The sequence below is a fragment of the Saimiri boliviensis genome, chromosome 14 (genome assembly GCF_048565385.1).
Source record: "Saimiri boliviensis isolate mSaiBol1 chromosome 14, mSaiBol1.pri, whole genome shotgun sequence".
Taxonomy (NCBI): domain Eukaryota; kingdom Metazoa; phylum Chordata; class Mammalia; order Primates; family Cebidae; genus Saimiri; species Saimiri boliviensis.
This window is the reverse complement of record NC_133462.1, coordinates 18,822,983-18,839,534: the sequence shown is the minus strand read 5'-3', so window position 1 is coordinate 18,839,534 and position 16,552 is coordinate 18,822,983. Positions and strand designations below refer to the sequence as shown.

At 45.1% G+C, this 16,552-nt stretch overlaps 1 protein-coding gene across 5 annotated transcripts in view; it reads right to left on the bottom strand.

Moving 5' to 3' along the window:
- Positions 1–16,552, bottom strand: part of ZNF383 (zinc finger protein 383) — a 64,500-nt gene that overhangs the window by 14,914 nt on the left and 33,034 nt on the right. Inside the window, exons 1-2 of one of the 5 annotated variants that reach the window (XM_010348005.3) lie at positions 8,937–9,154; positions 1,757–1,810 (exon numbers count right to left, since the gene is read on the bottom strand). In XM_010348005.3, the coding sequence (XP_010346307.1) occupies positions 1,757–1,765 (9 nt within the window). In that variant the 5' untranslated portion in view covers positions 1,766–1,810; positions 8,937–9,154. Of the gene's footprint in view, positions 1–1,756; positions 1,811–8,691; positions 8,908–8,936; positions 9,155–16,552 lie in introns of those variants that run through there. The other 4 variants (XM_074386428.1, XM_003937429.3, XM_010348004.2 and 1 more) reach the window with 4 other exon arrangements.

Genomic DNA, 16,552 nt, shown 5'->3' with positions numbered 1-16,552 from the left:
GTTTCACCATGTTGACCAGGATGGTCTTGATCTCTTGACCTCGTGATCCACCCGCCTCGGCCTCCCAAAGTGCCGGGATTATAGGCATGAGCCACCGCGCCCGGCCAACAAACACATTTTAAAATAGCAGTCTCTCTGAAACAGCATATAAGTTTTTCAAAAACTCTCGTTAATTTTTGTGGCTTTCTATTGTAAGAATTATCTCCTATTTACAAATTTTCTTTCTTTTTTTTTTTTTTGAGACGGAGTCTCACTCTGTCGCCCAGGCAAGAGGGCAATGGCTTGATCTCGGCTCACTGCAACCTCTGCCTCCCAGGTTCAAGTGATTCTCCTGCTTCAGCTTCCTGAGAAGCTGGAATCACAGATGTGTGTCACCACACTTGGCTAATTTATTTTTTACTTTTTTTTTTAGTAGAGACAGGGTTTCACCATGTTGGCCAGCCTAGTCTCAAACTCCTGACCTCAGGTGATTCAGCCACCTTGGCCTAACAAAGTGCTGAGATTGATTACAGGTGTCAGCCACTGTGCCTGGCCTTTTACAAATTCTTTAATAATAGTTTTTCTGGTAGTGGAATTTTCTACAATATAGATATTACTGGATAAGACTTAAAAGGTGGCACGTGCCTGTAATCCCAGCTACTCAGGAGGCTGAGGCAGGAGAACTGCCTGAACCCAGGAAGCAGAGGTTGTGGTGAGCCGAGATCGCGCCATTGCACTCCAGCCTGGGTAATAAGAGCGAAACTCCGTCTCAAAAAAAAAGGTTCTTCTGAGCTCTGACAGTGTGATCTAAACAACTTATGCATTGGCTGAACCACTGTAAACATCCATTATCACTATCCTTAATTCTGAGATAAAGAAAACTTGATGATTCACAGAAATTCCTTACAACCCAAACTTCCTATTCAACCTCAAACTGGACTTCTCGCCAGGATGCCCTAACACAGTTGCAGAAATCTGTATGAGTCACCAGCCCCATGATCCCCAAAGCTGCATAAACCAGGAGATCTTGCAACAATCCAACATTTGGAGCCACCAACACCACACTTCATCCTATGTTACCGGAGAATCCTACTCTGTAGAGATAATCTTGGCTTTCCTATATTCCCAGCTCAGTAATTCATACCTTCAACTCATCAAATAATGGTCCAGACAGAGTAAGTTCATTTTACAAATCCATTATTGCTTCCTTGAGATAATTCATCTCCTATCATAATCCTTGGGAAAAAGTTGAAAAAAAGAGATGCTCAGGTTTTTACAGAATGAAAATATTACTCCTGGTTGATTTATAAAAATAAAAGGAATATGGCCGGGCGTGGTGGCTCAAGCCTGTAATCCCAGCACTTTGGGAGGCCGAGGCGGGTGGATCACGAGGTCAAGAGATCGAGACCATCCTGGTCAACATGGTGAAAGCCCGTCTCTACTAAAAACACAAAAAAGTAGCTGGACATGGTGGCACATGCCTGTAATCCCAGCTACTCAGGAGGCTGAGGCAGGAGAATTGCCTGAACCCAGGAGGCGGAGGTTGCGGTGAGCCAAGATAGTGCCATTGCACTCCAGCCTGGGTAACAAGAGGGAAACTCCGTCTCAAATAAATAAATAAATAAATAAATAAATAAAAGGAATATTTAGAGATGGTATAGGATTATCTAGCTAAGAGGAAATAGGGACCAGGATCCTGAAGGGGGATCCCTTTAGCCAGAAATGTCAGGATAAGAAAAGCAAATGCTCATGAAGGCAAGAAAAAGCATCAACTCACCTCGGCCATGGCTTTCAGTATTGCAGATGGTTAGTCCTCCCTGGGGCCGTTCTCCTGAAAAATGATAGTGTTCTGAGATTGCAGGACTGGGAAGTAAAATCCTCTAGAAATCACACTAGAAGCTGGAGGAAACTACCTCCATACTCCTTGGTCTTAAGATATAACTCTAGTTAGTGGGAATACAGAACAAATCCTACTTCTTCCTCAACCCTACAAACCCCAGGCTTTAGCTGCAGCAAGATGGATCCTGGGTAGCTGGATCCAAGGGAAGACAAGGACCCAGATTCATTCTCCCTCACACAAACTACCTAAGTTCCTGCCTTAACCAAGGGATTTGGGCCAGACCTTGTCCCACGTCAGTGACGAATCCACAATTAAGCTACTATGACCTCCCCTGAGCTACTGACCTACTATGACCCAAGACTGAGCTACCAGGACCTCCGTTGCAGCCCTCAGGTCCCCAATCCAGATTCACCCAAATGGTGCTCTTTTGCCAGGAACACAGTGCACTCAGATCATAAAAACCAAACACTTCCCTAATCAAGTGTTTTTCTTTCTCAACCTCAAAAAATTCAACTTCCCTCACCACGAACACGCACACACACACACATACACACACGCACAACACCTGTACCCACCCCTAAACACACGGGTGCAGGAAGCAATCATTCTTCTAGCTCTGTTTAATTAAAAAAAAAAAATACATATATATATACACACACACACATATATTCATACATATACATATATACGTTCTTATACATATATATATATGTATATGTGCCTATAATCCCAGCTACTTGGGAGGCTGAGACACGAGAATCCCTTGAACCTGGGAGGCAGAGGCTGCAGTGAGCCGAGATCATACCATTGCACTCCAGCCTGGGTGACAAGGTGAGACTCTGACTCAGAAAAAAAAAAAAAAAAAAAAAAAATACAACCTTCTGTTGCCAAAGGTGAGGCTGTTTTCAAAAATATCTGTGCTGAAAGGACTAGGTCTTTCAAGAGTCTCCTGAGGCCGGGCGCGGTGGCTCAAGCCTGTAATCCCAGCACTTTGGGAGGCCGAGGCGGGTGGATCACGAGGTCAAGAGATCGAGACCATCCTGGTCAACATGGTGAAACCCCGTCTCTACTAAAAATAAAAATTAGCTGGGCATGGTGGCGCGTGCCTGTAATCCCAGCTACTCAGGAGGCTGAGGCAGGAGAATTGCCTGAGCCCAGGAGGCAGAGGTTGCGGTGAGCCGAGATCGCGCCATTGCACTCCAGCCTGGGTAACAAGAGCGAAAGAAACTCCGTCTCAGAAAAAAAAAAACACAGAGTCTCCTGAAAGGGGATCCCATTAGCCAATTACTGAAAACTTACACAACAATAAACAGAATACTGCCACTCCTCCAGGCTATGATGCAGTCTTCAACTGCTATCAGTCAACTGAAATAGTCTGTGAAATGCTCTAAATCCCTACTAATATGTAAGAAAAAAATTGTTGGCTGGACGCTTGTAATCCCAGCACTTTGGGAGGCCGCGGTGGGTAGATCATGAGGTCAAGAGATCAAGACCATCCTGGCCAACAAAGTGAAACCCCGTTTCTACTAAAAATGCAAAAATTAGCCGGGCGTGGTAGCACGTGCCTGTAGTCCCAGCTACTCGGCAGGCTGAGGCGTAAGAATCTCTTGAAACCCAGAGGCGGAAGTTGCAGTGAGCCGAGACTGCGCCTGGCAACACAACAAGACTCTGTCTCAAAAAAAAAAAAAAAAAAAAATTTTTACAAAGTGCACAAAAAGAGGTGGGTGAATAAAAGTTTTTCTTTTTTACATACAATATTTAGGGAGCAATTATATATGTTTTTCCTCATCCTATATTTTATAGTTCTAGTATTAGCTGCTTGTTTCCATCTACATGAGATAAAAAGAATAAACTCTGGGAACTTTGAAAAAGCCAGTTAGGGCTAGGCACAGTGGCTCACACCTGTAATCCCAGCACTTTGGGAGGCCGAGCCGGGCGGATCACAAGGTCGGAGTTCAAGACCAGCCTGGCCAACATGGTGAAACTCCATCTCTACTAAAAATACAAAAATTAACTGGGCATGGTGGTGCGTGCCTGTAATCCCAGCTACTCCAGAGGCTGAGGCAAGAGAATTGCTTTAACAGGGAGGAGAAGCGGAGGTTGCAGTGAGCTGAGATCGCACCACTGCACTACAGCCTGGCCTACAGAGTGTGACTCTGCCTCAAAGAAAAGAAAAGAAAAGAAAACCAGTTAGTCCCAGAAAAAGGAAAAACTGTACCAAAACCAGAAGGACCCATCACAACAGTGGCCTCACACAATATCCCAAGATAAAGGGATTCACTGTAGTTAGTCAGTAGACACACACAAACTAAGTAGAAATGGGATACAATAAAGTAACAAATTAGCTAAATATCCCAAATGAGAGCTTATTGCCTACTCAATTCGTTATCACCTAGGAAGTAAACATCCTATTAATAATTTAAACCCCTAATAATTACAGTGATATTAATAAAGACTTAAGTTAAAAAAAAAAAAAATACCTAGCCGGGTGCAGTGGCTCATGCCTGTAATTCCAGCACTTTGGCCAAAGTGGGTGGATCACAAGGTCAACAGATCGAGACCATCCTGGCCAACAAGGTGAAACCCTGTCTCCACTAAAAATACAAAAATTAGCTGGTATGGTGGTACACACCTGTAGTCCCAGCTATTTGGAAGGCTGAGGCAGGAGAATGACTTGAACCTGGGAGGTAGAGGTTGCAGTGAGCCGAGATGCGCCACTACATTCCAGCCTGGCAACAGAGTGAGACACCATCTCAAAAAATAAATAAATAAGTAAAATTTAAAAATACCATTAACCCAGGTCAATGTATCTTCATAACAGGGGAATGAGCTGTAATGAAACTGCAGACCATGAAAAAATTTAAAGCAAAAATCTTGTCCAATAAGTAAACTGAGTTACAAAAATTAAAATCTATATTAAAAATAGAAACTTACATATCTGATGAAATACAAAAAGGGACTCAGCCTCATGATCAACAGCATAGGAAACTTAAATGCACATTACTAAGTGAAAGAAACCAATCCAAAAAGACTACATACTGTATGATTTCAACATTCTGGAAAAGGCAAAACTATGGAAACAATAAAAAGATTAGATTAGGAATTGACAGGAAGGGAGGGATGATCTGTCAGGTCACAGAGGCTTTTTAGAGCAATGGAATTTATATGGATGACATCATAATGGCAGGCACAGTCACATTAATGGAATTAATATGGATGAAATCATAATGGCAGGCACATTTATCCAAACCCACGGATGTATAACACCAGGAGTAAACGCTAATGTAAACTACAGACTCTGGGTGATAATGATGTGTCCATGTGGGTTCATTAGTTGTAACAGAGTATCACTCTGGTGGGGGATGTTGACGATGGGGGAGACCATACATGTGTTGGGGAATATGGAAAATCTCTGTACCTTCTGCTTAGTTTTACTGTGAACCTAAAGGTACCCTAAAAAATAATGCATATTAAAACAAATAACAAATAACAACAAAAATGTAAGTCCTGTCACATGCTACAACATGTTTGAACACTGAGGACATTATGCTAAGTCAGGAATTTAAGCAATGTATTCATAAATACCCAGTGGCTCAAAGAATGAATTGCAGCCAGGTGCAGTGGCTTACACCTGTAATTCCAGCACTTTGGGAGGCCCAGGCGGGCGGATTACCTAAGGTCGGGAGTTAGAGATCAGCCTGACCAACATGGAGAAACCCCATCTTTACTAAAAATATATAAGTAACCAGGTGTGGTGGCACATGCCTGTAATCCCAGCTACTCAGGAGGCTGGGTCAGGAGAATTGCTTGAATCCAGGACATGGAGGTTGTGGTGAGCCAAAATCACGCCACTGCACTCCAGCCTGGGCAACAAAAGTGAAACTCTGTCTCAAAAAAAAAAAAAAAAAAAAAAAAAGAATAAACTGCAATGGCAGTTAAAAATATTTTACGAGGTGAGGAGATCAAGACCACCCTGGCCAACATGGTGAAACCCCATCGCCACTAAAATACAAAAAAAAAAAAAAAAAATTAGTCGGGCATGATGGCATGTGCCTGTAGCCCCAGCCACTCTGGAGGCTGAGGCAGGGGAACTGCTTGAACCAGGAGGCGGAGGTTGCAGTGAGCTGAGGTCGTGCCACCGCACTCCAGCCTGGGTGATAAAGCAAGACCCAGACTCAAACAAAAAGAAAAGAAAACCAAATATAAGAACCATACATAATTTTTAGTGTAAATACAAGATACGAAATGGTGAATGCTGTAAGATTCCAATCTTGAAAGTAGTGTATGTAATACATGCATAGGAAACTTACTAGAAAAAAATAGATCAAAATATTAACAGGTTATTTCTGGGTAGTAGATTTACTTTTGCTCTTTGTAACTCCCTATTTTCCAAATTATTTAAAATAATCAGTGTGTGTGGGTGTGTGTGAGACAGAGGAGGAGGAGTGTGTGTGTGTGTGTGTTTAAAAAGGCAAAACTTTACTACGTTGGGAGAACTGTTCTATTTTCTAAATTAATAAGGGAATATTTTGGCTGGGCGCAGTGGCTCACGCCTGTAACCCCAGCACTTTGGAAGGCCAAACCAAGGCAGGCGGATCACCTGAAGTCAGGAGTTCAAGACCAGCCTGACCAACATGGTGAAACTGTCTCAAAAAAAAAAAAAGTTAAGTGAATATTTCATAGAAAGAAGTAAAAGAGACTAATGGGGTAATGAGGCCAGGCACAGTGGCTCACGCCTGTCATCCCAGCACTTTGGGAGGCTGAGACAGGTGGATCACAAGGTCAGGAGTTCAAGAGCAGCTTGGTCAACATGGTGAAACCTCGTCTCTACTAAAAACACAAAAATTATCTGGGCATGGTGGTGGGCACCTGTATTCCCAGCGACTTGGGAGGCTGAGGCAGGTGAACTGCTTGAACTCAGGACATGGAGGTTGCAGTGAGCCGAGATCATGCCACTGCATTCCAGCCTGGGCAACAGTGCAAGACTCAGAAAAAAAAAAAAGAGAGAGAGACTACTGGGATCTCTATGTCCACTCCAAAGCTTCTCATCATTTTCTTGAATAGAAACTTCTTTTTTTTTTTGAGACGGAGTTTCGCTGTTGTTACCCAGGCTGGAGCGCAATGGCGCGATCTCGGCTCACCAGCAACCTCCGCCTCCTGGGTTCAGGCAAGTTTCCTGCCTCAGCCTCCTGAGTAGCTGGGATTACAGGCACGCGTCACCACGCCCAGCTAAGTTTTTTTTTTTTTTTTTTTTGGATTTTTAGTAGAGATGGGGTTTCACCATGTTGACCAGGATGGTCTCCATCTCTTGACCTCGTGATCCACCCGCCTCGGCCTCCCAAAGTGCTGGGATTACAGGCTTGAGCCACCGCACCCAGCCTCTGAATAGAAACTTCTAAGAACCAGGTCACTGTTGACTTTATGTTAACCACAACTATCCAGAGAAGAGAAACAAAAACAAAACCTAATGCGCCTTGTATTTGGTTTAGTCAACAGCCATTCTTCTTTCCTCCTCTGGGCAACTCTGAGGAGGGCAGAGCTGAAGAAGAAGAAGGGAATCATGAGATGCCAGGCCTTTTTTGTGGCCCAGACTGACCAGATCAGAGGTCATTCTGGATCTGTATCTACTGTCTGTGAAGAGAAGGAGGGATGGGGGACATGTAGGTTATCCTGAGCATTCTTGGTATCAAAGGAGTGAGGTCTCTGTTCTGCATGAGAATCTGTCCTGACCTCACAGGGAGAACTGGAGTCACAAAGACAGTTACAAGCACCCCATACCCAATGCTGCAGTCACCTACTCACCATAGGAATCCACATACACCTCCACAGGCACACCTCACCCAACCAATAACACTATACTACGGTGCCACAATCACTGTCCCACATCTACCCTGAGGATACACAGTCACACCTGCATGTTTACAGACCCCTCAAACACAGCACCATTCAAAACCAGAGTGCTGGCCGGGCGCGGTGGCTCAAGCCTGTAATCCCAGCACTTTGGGAGGCCGAGGTGGGTGGATCACGAGGTCGAGAGATCGAGACCAACCTGGTCAACATGGTGAAACCCCGTCTCTACTAAAAATACAAAAAATTAGCTGGGCATGGTGGTGCGTGCCTATAATCCCAGCTACTCAGGAGGCTGAGGCAGGAGAATTGCCTGAACCCAGGAGGCGGAGGTTGCGGTGAGCCGAGATCGCGCCATTGCACTCCAGCCTGGGTAACAAGAGCGAAACTCCGTCTCGGAAAAAAAAAAAAAAAAAAAAAAAAAAAAAAAAAACAAAGAACCAGAGTGCTACAGATAGTCACCATACCACTACTGAGCCACACAAAGTTACAGTTCACCCCTTCCCAGGACCCCTATTGAGCACTACACACAATCACACATGCAAAATAACACAATGATCATTAGGATACACATATTGTCACCCCAGCACAATTACACGCACTTGCCAATCACAGACACAATGCCACATAAAGTTACATGGTCACACTCTCATATTCTCACGATGTCACTTAGTGGCATCCAGTACACTTAGTGCTGCTAATAGTCATACAAACACAATTACAAACGCACCCCTCAGAATAACACAGTTACAGTCTTCATCATCAGATTTTCTCCACACACACCTTCCACAATGTCACACAAAGTTACAGTCACACACAATCACAGTCCCACCATCGGACAGTCCCACCTACACACACAGCCTTACATTGTTACAATTACACAACTACAACGAGGATATACAATCACACTCGCGCACAGTGAGGCACAGTCACATAACGTCACACTCGATCACACTCACACAGGGAAGCCCACGCCTCGCGCCCGCCTCCCCACGATTCCCTCCACCAGCCCGACCAACTCATACATGTCCGACACTCCAGACCAGCCTGGTCAGTCTCTTCAAACTCCCAGGCACGCACCTGCGGACCCAAGCCGAGCCCGCAACCACCCAGGCCGCTCACCGCGCGCTTCCCCTGCCCTGGAGGCCTAGGGTCCAGCAGGCAAATGAAGGGGCTGCCCTGGACTCGGGGTGGGGGGGGGGGTCTCTGGGAAGGGCTGCCCTGGACTCGGGGGGGCCTCTGGGAAATGCAGTCCAGAGTAATACCGCACCAAGAAGATGGCGTCCAGTTTTTCGGGTTCCTGCCGCTGCACAGCTCAGGGACATCCCTGCTCCCCACTCCGAACGGCTACCCCGCGTCTCCGTGATTCAGACACAGGCTCATAGTGAAACTGCCATAGGACGCTGGCCCTGCACCCCGAAGACAATCTTCCTCCATGGTACCAGCCAACCCCAGGGAGTTCCTTGAGAAACAGGAAAAGGTCGCCGCTTCCGGCCGGCCGTTGATTAGAGCCGCACGGATTCTGGGAACTGTAGTCTGGAGCCTAAAACGGTGAGGCGCTGGGTCTAGTGGAAGGAGATCGCTTCACCGACTTTTTGGCCGGAGCCCACCCACTGTGCAGAGCGCACCCAGGGTCCCAGACTCTTCTGGGCGTTATAACCCACTCTGAGAATGCTAGACTGAATTTTGCCTTCATCCGTGAATGAGCCACATACTATGATTGCATTTGTATGAAATATTTAAAATAGGCAAATCTATGGACAAGGAGTAAATTAGAGGTTTTTTTTTTAGGACTAGCAGGATTAGGCGGAACTGAGTAATTGCTAATAGATAAAAGGTTCCTTTTTGGGGTAATGTAAAAAGCTTCTTGAATTAGATAATGATGTTTGCACAACTCTGAATGCACTAAAAATAATTGAATGGTACACCATAAATTAGCTAATGTTATGGTTTGTAAATCATATTTGTGTGCCTGTTTTTTAAAAATCAACTTTACTGAAGCGTAATTTAAATATAATAAAACGCACTCATTTTAAGTGAACTGCTTGATGAGTTTCAACAAATGTCTAAATCCTTGTCACCACCATCATAATCAGGATATAGAACATTTATTAAAATGTAAAAAAAAAAATTAAGCTTTGCGCCGGGCGCGGTGGCTCAAGCCTGTAATCCCAGCACTTTGGGAGGCCGAGGCGGGTGGATCACGAGGTTGAGAGTTCGAGACCATCCTGGTCGACATGGTGAAACCCCGTCTCTACTAAAAATACAAAAAATCAGCTGGGCATGGTGGTGTGTGCCTGTAATCCCAGCTACTCAGGAGGCTGAGGCAGGAGAATTGCCTGAACCCAGGAGGCGGAGGTTGCGGTGAGCCGAGATCGCGCCATTGCACTCCAGCCTGCAGCCTGGGTAACGAGAGCGAAACTCCGCCTCAAAAAACAAACAAACAAACAAACAAAACAAAAAAAAAAAAACAAACAAAAAAAAATTAAGCTTTTTATCTAAATTTTTGTAGGTTCATAGTAGGTATATATATTTATCGGATACATGAGATGTTTTGATACAGACATGCAATGCATAATATATCATATAAAATGGGGTCTCGGCCCAGCGCGGTGGCTCAAGCCTGTAATCCCAGCACTTTGGGAGGCCGAGGTGGGTGGATCACGAGGTCAAGAGATCGAGACCATCCTGGTCAACATGGTGAAACCCCGTCTCTACTAAAAATACAAAAAACTAGCTGGGCGTGGTGGTGCGTGCCTGTAATCCCAGCTACTTAGGAGGCTGAGGCAGGAGAATTGCCTGAGCCCAGGAGGCGGAGGTTGCGGTGAGCTGAGATCTCGCCATTGCACTCCAGCCTGGGTAACAAGAGCGAAACTCTGTCTCAAAAAATAATAATAATAATAAAATAAAATAAAATGGGGTCTCTAACCCTCAAGCATTTATTCTTTGTATTACTGGATATAGAGTGTGTGTGTGTGTGTGTGTGTGTGTGTGTGTATGGTTTTTTTTGAGACAGAGTCTAGCTCTGTCGCCCAGGCTAGAATGCAGTGGCGCAATCTCGGCTCACTGTAACTTCCACTTCCCAGGTTCAAGTGATTCTCCTGCCTCAGCCTCCCAATTAGCTAGGATTACAGGTGCCCATCACTACAACCAGCTAATTTTTGTATTGTTGTGTTGGCTAGGCTGGTCTCAAACTCCTGACCTCGTGATCCCTCCACCTTGGCCTCCCAAAGTGCTGGGATTACAAACATGGGCCACTGCGCCCAGCCAGATATAGAATATTTTTATTCACCACAGTCCCTGCCACAGATTTCCCTATGACCTTGTTAAGTCAATCCCCACCTCCCCATCCCCACATCAGGCCTATTGATTTACCTTCTTTTGTCACTATAGGTATAACCTACTTATCTAGAGTTGATCAGAGGTGCATTTGTTTGGTCTGGCTTCTCCATCTCAGCATGATGTTTTTGAAATTTATGCTGTTTTCTATATTAGTCTCTCCATATGATTTCTGAATAACATTTCATTTTATGAATGTATCTGAAGTTGTACATCTATTCACCTGTTTATGCATATTTGTTTGTTGTTTCCAGATTGGCTAATATGAATACAATTAATATAATCATTTGCGTACAAGTGTTTTTGTAAACATATGCTTTCATTTATATTGAGATATGTGGGAAGATATGGCAAGGGTCAGACTTGTGTTACTTATAGTTAAATGATTACAAGCTTGCTTTGCTTTTTATACACTGAGATTTGTGCCACAGATCATATCCAAACTATGGTGCAGTAAAATAAAAGCAGCGATCAAGCGGTATCAGGAGGCCTGTGGTAAGGACCATCTGAGAGCGTCTGTAACCACGGAACACTGCGGTGTGGCTGCAGAGCAGAAAAGAAACTGCTTTGGTATCACAACTCTTCCCAACGTAGAGTTTGTGTGAGGATCTCATAAGGGAGCTTATGCAAAAGACTCTGGGAAGTAATGCAACCTCTGCTTATAAGACTCTGAGAGGGACTTCGCAGATAGGAGCTGGTGCCAGAAGGCCTTACAAGGCAGAGACAACTGAATGACACAGGCTCTGCCTACGTTCTCAGAATATGGAGTAATTCTGATTGCTCTGTGTCCACAATGCTCAGGAGATAAAAGCCCCTTGATGCATTGTGTGTGGTCAGACCTTAGGGCTGCACCTCTGTTGCCAAAGCACCTGGATAGACAATGTGTGGTAAAATCTCAGTGTCCTTAGTTAGCATTTCTTAGAAGAACCACGTTTGCTGTTGAATGCTGCAGACACATGCTCTTCCTCCAGCTATCTTCCTCCTCAGCCACCCTCCCTACAGCCTGCAAGATTAACAAGATAATACACCTAATAAAAATGCTTAGAATCCAGAGCTTGATGCCAGCGCAGATCACCCCTTAAGAGTGTGAGTGCAGGCCGGGCGCGGTGGCTCAAGCCTGTAATCCCAGCACTTTGGGAGGCCGAGGCGGGTGGATCACGAGGTCAAGAGATCGAGACCATCCTGGTCAACATGGTGAAACCCCGTCTCTACTAAAAATATAAAAAATTAGCTGGGCATGGTGGCACGTGCCTGTGATCCCAGCTACTCAGGAGGCTGAGGCAGGAGAATTGCCTGAACCCAGGAGGCAGAGGTTGCGGTGAGCCCAGATCTCACCATTGCACACTCCAGCCTGGGTAACAAGAGCAATAACTCCGTCTCCAAAAAAAAAAAAAAAGAGTGTGAGTGCATTGGACCCCTGGACCCAAGCTGTAAAATTCTATTGTATCTTTGTCTTCATTTCTTTTCTCACTCCCCTGTCACTGCCGGGACACGGGGCACCCACGCACAGGGTTGGGCTGGTTCCCAACAGGGATATACGTAAAAGTGGAATCAGTGGGTCATATAATAAATCCATATTGAATTTTACAAGAAACTGCCAGTTTTACAGATTGTACCCCCTATGTTCTCATCAGCAGAGCATGAAATTTCTACTTGTTTCACATGCCTTCAACATTTACTATTGTCATTCTTAAATTTTTTTTTTTTTTGAGACACAGTTTCACTCTTGTTACCCAGGCTGGAGTGCAATGGCGTGATCTCGGCTCACCGCAATCTCCACCTCCCGGGTTCAAGCAATTCTCCTGTCTCAGCCTCCCGAGTAGCTGGGATTACAGGCACGCGCCACCACGCCCGGCTAATTTTTTGTATTTTTAGTAGAGACAGGGTTTCACCATGTTGACCAGGATGGTCTTGATCTCTTGACCTCGTGATCCACCCGCCTCGGCCTCCCAAAGTGCTGGGATTACAGGCATGAGCTACCGTGCCCGGCCCGAGAAACCCCATCTCTACTAAAAATACAAAATTAGCCGGGCGTGGTGGTGGGTGCCTGTAATCCTATTCAGGAGGTTGAGGGAGGAGAATTGCTTTAACCCTGGAGATGGAGTTTGTGGTGAGCCAGTATCTCTACATTGCACTCCAGCCTGGACAAGAGTGAAACTCTGTCTCAGAAGAAAAAAAAAAAAAATAAATAAAAATAATAATAATAATAATAGGCCAGTCACAGTGGCTTATGCCTGTAATCCCAGCAACTTTTTTATTTTATTTTTTTTTTAAGACAGGGTCACCCCCTGTCACTCAGGCTGTGGTGCAGTGATGCCATTATGGCTCACTGTAACCTCAACTTCCTGGGCTTAAGTGATCCTACCACCTCAGCCTCCTGAGTTCCTGGGACTACAGGCATGTGCCACCGTCAGGTCTCCATATGCAAGCCTGGAGCCTGAAAGTCTGAAGTCCTGCTTGCCTCGGCTGATGTCTCCCACCCCCTGCCTACAATCGCCATTGTCCCTGATCACTTCCTTGGACAAGCCTCTCACTCAACCCTGCCATCTTAACTGTTTCTATGATAATGTAAATACCTATCACCCAACCCTGCCATTGTAACTGAACTTGTGGTCCTGTAGACTCCTTGCCCCCTACTCCCCACCACTGTAACTGATCTTACTCTGCAACACCCCAGCCCCCAATAAACTACCCAAAGCTATAAAACCAACTCCTATCCCTTTGCTAATGCCCTTTGCTAATGCCCTTTTCCGCCTTAGCCCACCTGCATCCAGGTGAATAAACAGCCATGTTGCTCACACAAAGCCTGTTTGGAAGGTCTCTTCATTCAAAGCTTGAGTTCTTCAGCAGGCACCATGCCCGGATACTTTATTTTTTTTATTTTTAATTTTTTTGTAAAGATGGGTATCTCATCTGTTGCCCAGGCTGATCTTGAACTCCTGGCCTCAGGCAATCCTCCTGCCTGGGCCTTCCAAAGTGCTGGGATTACAGGTGTGAGCCACTCCACCCAGCCAACATTTTGTTGTTGTTGTTGTTGTTGTTGTTTTGAGACAGTGTTTCGCTCTTGTTACCCAGGCTAGAGTGCAATGGCGCGATCTCGGCTCACTGCAACCTCTGCCTCCTGGGTTCAAGCAATTCTCCTGCCTCAGCCTCCCGAGTAGCTGGGACTACAGGCACTCACCACCATGCCCAGCTAATTTTTGTATTTTTAGCAGAGACGGGGTTTCACCGTGTTGATCAGGATGGTGTCGATCTCTTGACCTCGTAATTCACCTGCCTCAGCCTCCAAAGTGCTGGGATTACAGGCGTGAGCCACCGTGCCCGGCCTAACATTTTGTTATTCTTGTGGCATCCATATACCCCTCCTCAGTGGAGTTTTTTTTCTTTTTTTTCTTTTTTTCAGGCATTGTTTTGCTCTTGTTGCCCAGGCTGGAGTGCAATGGCCCATTCTCTGCTCACTGCAACCTCCTCCTCCCAGGTTCAAGTGTTTCTTTTGCCTCAGTCTCCTGAGTAGTTGGGATTACAGGCATGCGCCACCACACCCAGCTAATTTTGTATTTTTAGTAGAGATGGAGTTTCTTCATGTTGGTCAGTCTAGTCTTGTCGAACTCCCGACCTCAGGTGATCTGCCCACCTCAGTCTCCCAAAGTGCTGGGATTACAGGCGTCAGCCACTGCGCCTGGCCCCTCAGTGGAGTTTTTAGAGCAAGCATCATTTCACCCATACATATTTCCATCTGAGTCTCTGTAAGTGATCTTCATTTTCACAAAACCACGTAACCAACAAAATTAACAGTAATTCTTAGGCCTCTGTAGAACTGTGTGTTCACTACTGGACTTCCACAGATGTCTCCTTAGACCATGCTTTGGGAGAAGAAAGAGAAGCCTCCGATAAGCAGAGTTGAACACTGTAACTGGCTCTATATTTAAGCTGAGTCCCAGAGCGGGACGTAATTGGCCTGAAGGTATTCCGCATGCCCACATCAGAATGTAGATCTAGTTCCTCCAAAACAATCTCCCATTTACTGGGACTGAACATTTTCAGGAGAGCACAGAACTTCTCACCATTTTCAGGTAGAACTTCCTGGCAGAAACTGGGTTGTGAATAATGTTTAGTTGGTAAAAGGAATTGTATCTTTACAACTCCTCACTGACATTCCCCAAAAAGATGGCTCACAAAGTGTTAGCTGCTTCACAATTTCCATATAGGAGAAACTAGCAGAAGAACCAGAAACTGGATTTAAGGCTTCATTAATCTAGTAATAACACTGCTATTATATTTCAATTTCAAGGTAAATAAAAATAGCAAGGTTGTCTTCGGGTGTTTTTTAGTCACATGCTGGCCATAATAGAGTATTATTATTATTATTGCTATTTTGTGATGGAGTTTTGCTCTTGTTGCCCAGGCTGGAATTCTGTGGCACCATCTCAGCTCACTACAACCTCCGCCTCCCAGGTATAAACAGTTTTCCTACCTCAGCCTCTCAGGTAGCTGGGATTACAGGCATATACCACCACGCCTGCCTAATTTTGTACTTTTAGTCTAGATGGGGTTTCACTATGTTGGTCAGGCTGGTCTCGAACTCCCGACTTCAGGTGATCTGCTTGCTTCAGCCTCCAAAAGTGCTGGGATTACAGGCGTGAGCCACTGCACCCAGCCAAGACTATTATTATTATTTTTTGTGCCTGCTTACTATAGTTGTGCTTGAGGTAGTTATGGTGAAGGCTGATGGAGATTAAGGGGATTAAAACATCTATCCCTCCCAAAACCTCCTACCAGCTTTTCTAAAGGGAATGCTTAGACTTCTAACCCCTCTTCCATGGTATCTCCTAGGAGAGGATTGTGCTAATCCAACTTCTACCAGATTTCCTAATGTGTTTTCAACTATTAAAAGTTATACCTCCCTTCCTGCAGCATACTACCTATTATGACATCACTCTATCTTGCCTAGTTGTTTCACCCAGGAGTGAACTCAAATCCCAGCCCACTCTCTCACTGTCTTCAAAAAATAGAATGTACCCTCCTGATGTCTCTTCTTATCTTCCATATTTCTCTCAGAATCCTTGACTTCCTTGTTTCCCCATGGTTTCTCCTAGTAAATCATTGTTTTCTGCAGTGTGCAGAAACCAAGGAGTAATTTATCTATTCTAAATGTAACAGCTGGGCGCGGTGGCTCACGCCTGTAAACCCAGCACTTTGGGAGGCCAAAGTGGGCGGATCATTTGAGGTCAGGAGTTTGAGACCAGCCGGACTAACACGGTAAAACCGCGTCCTGGTGACAGGAAAGAAAAAAAAATACATATGTATATAGATATATATATAATAAAACATAAAGCCCCAGATCCTTTCTTTAGAAAATTATTCTTGTGTACAAGCGTGGTCAAACTACGGTTACTGTCTTGCATTCTATGTGAAAATCCTTGCCTTACTCTATAGTCAACCCTGTAGGAGGCGGACTCCCTCACTGTACGGAGTGAATACACATCCAAGATGGCGGCCCACACCGAAAAAAGAAAACCATAAGGGCGCGGCCATACTCTCTGCCCG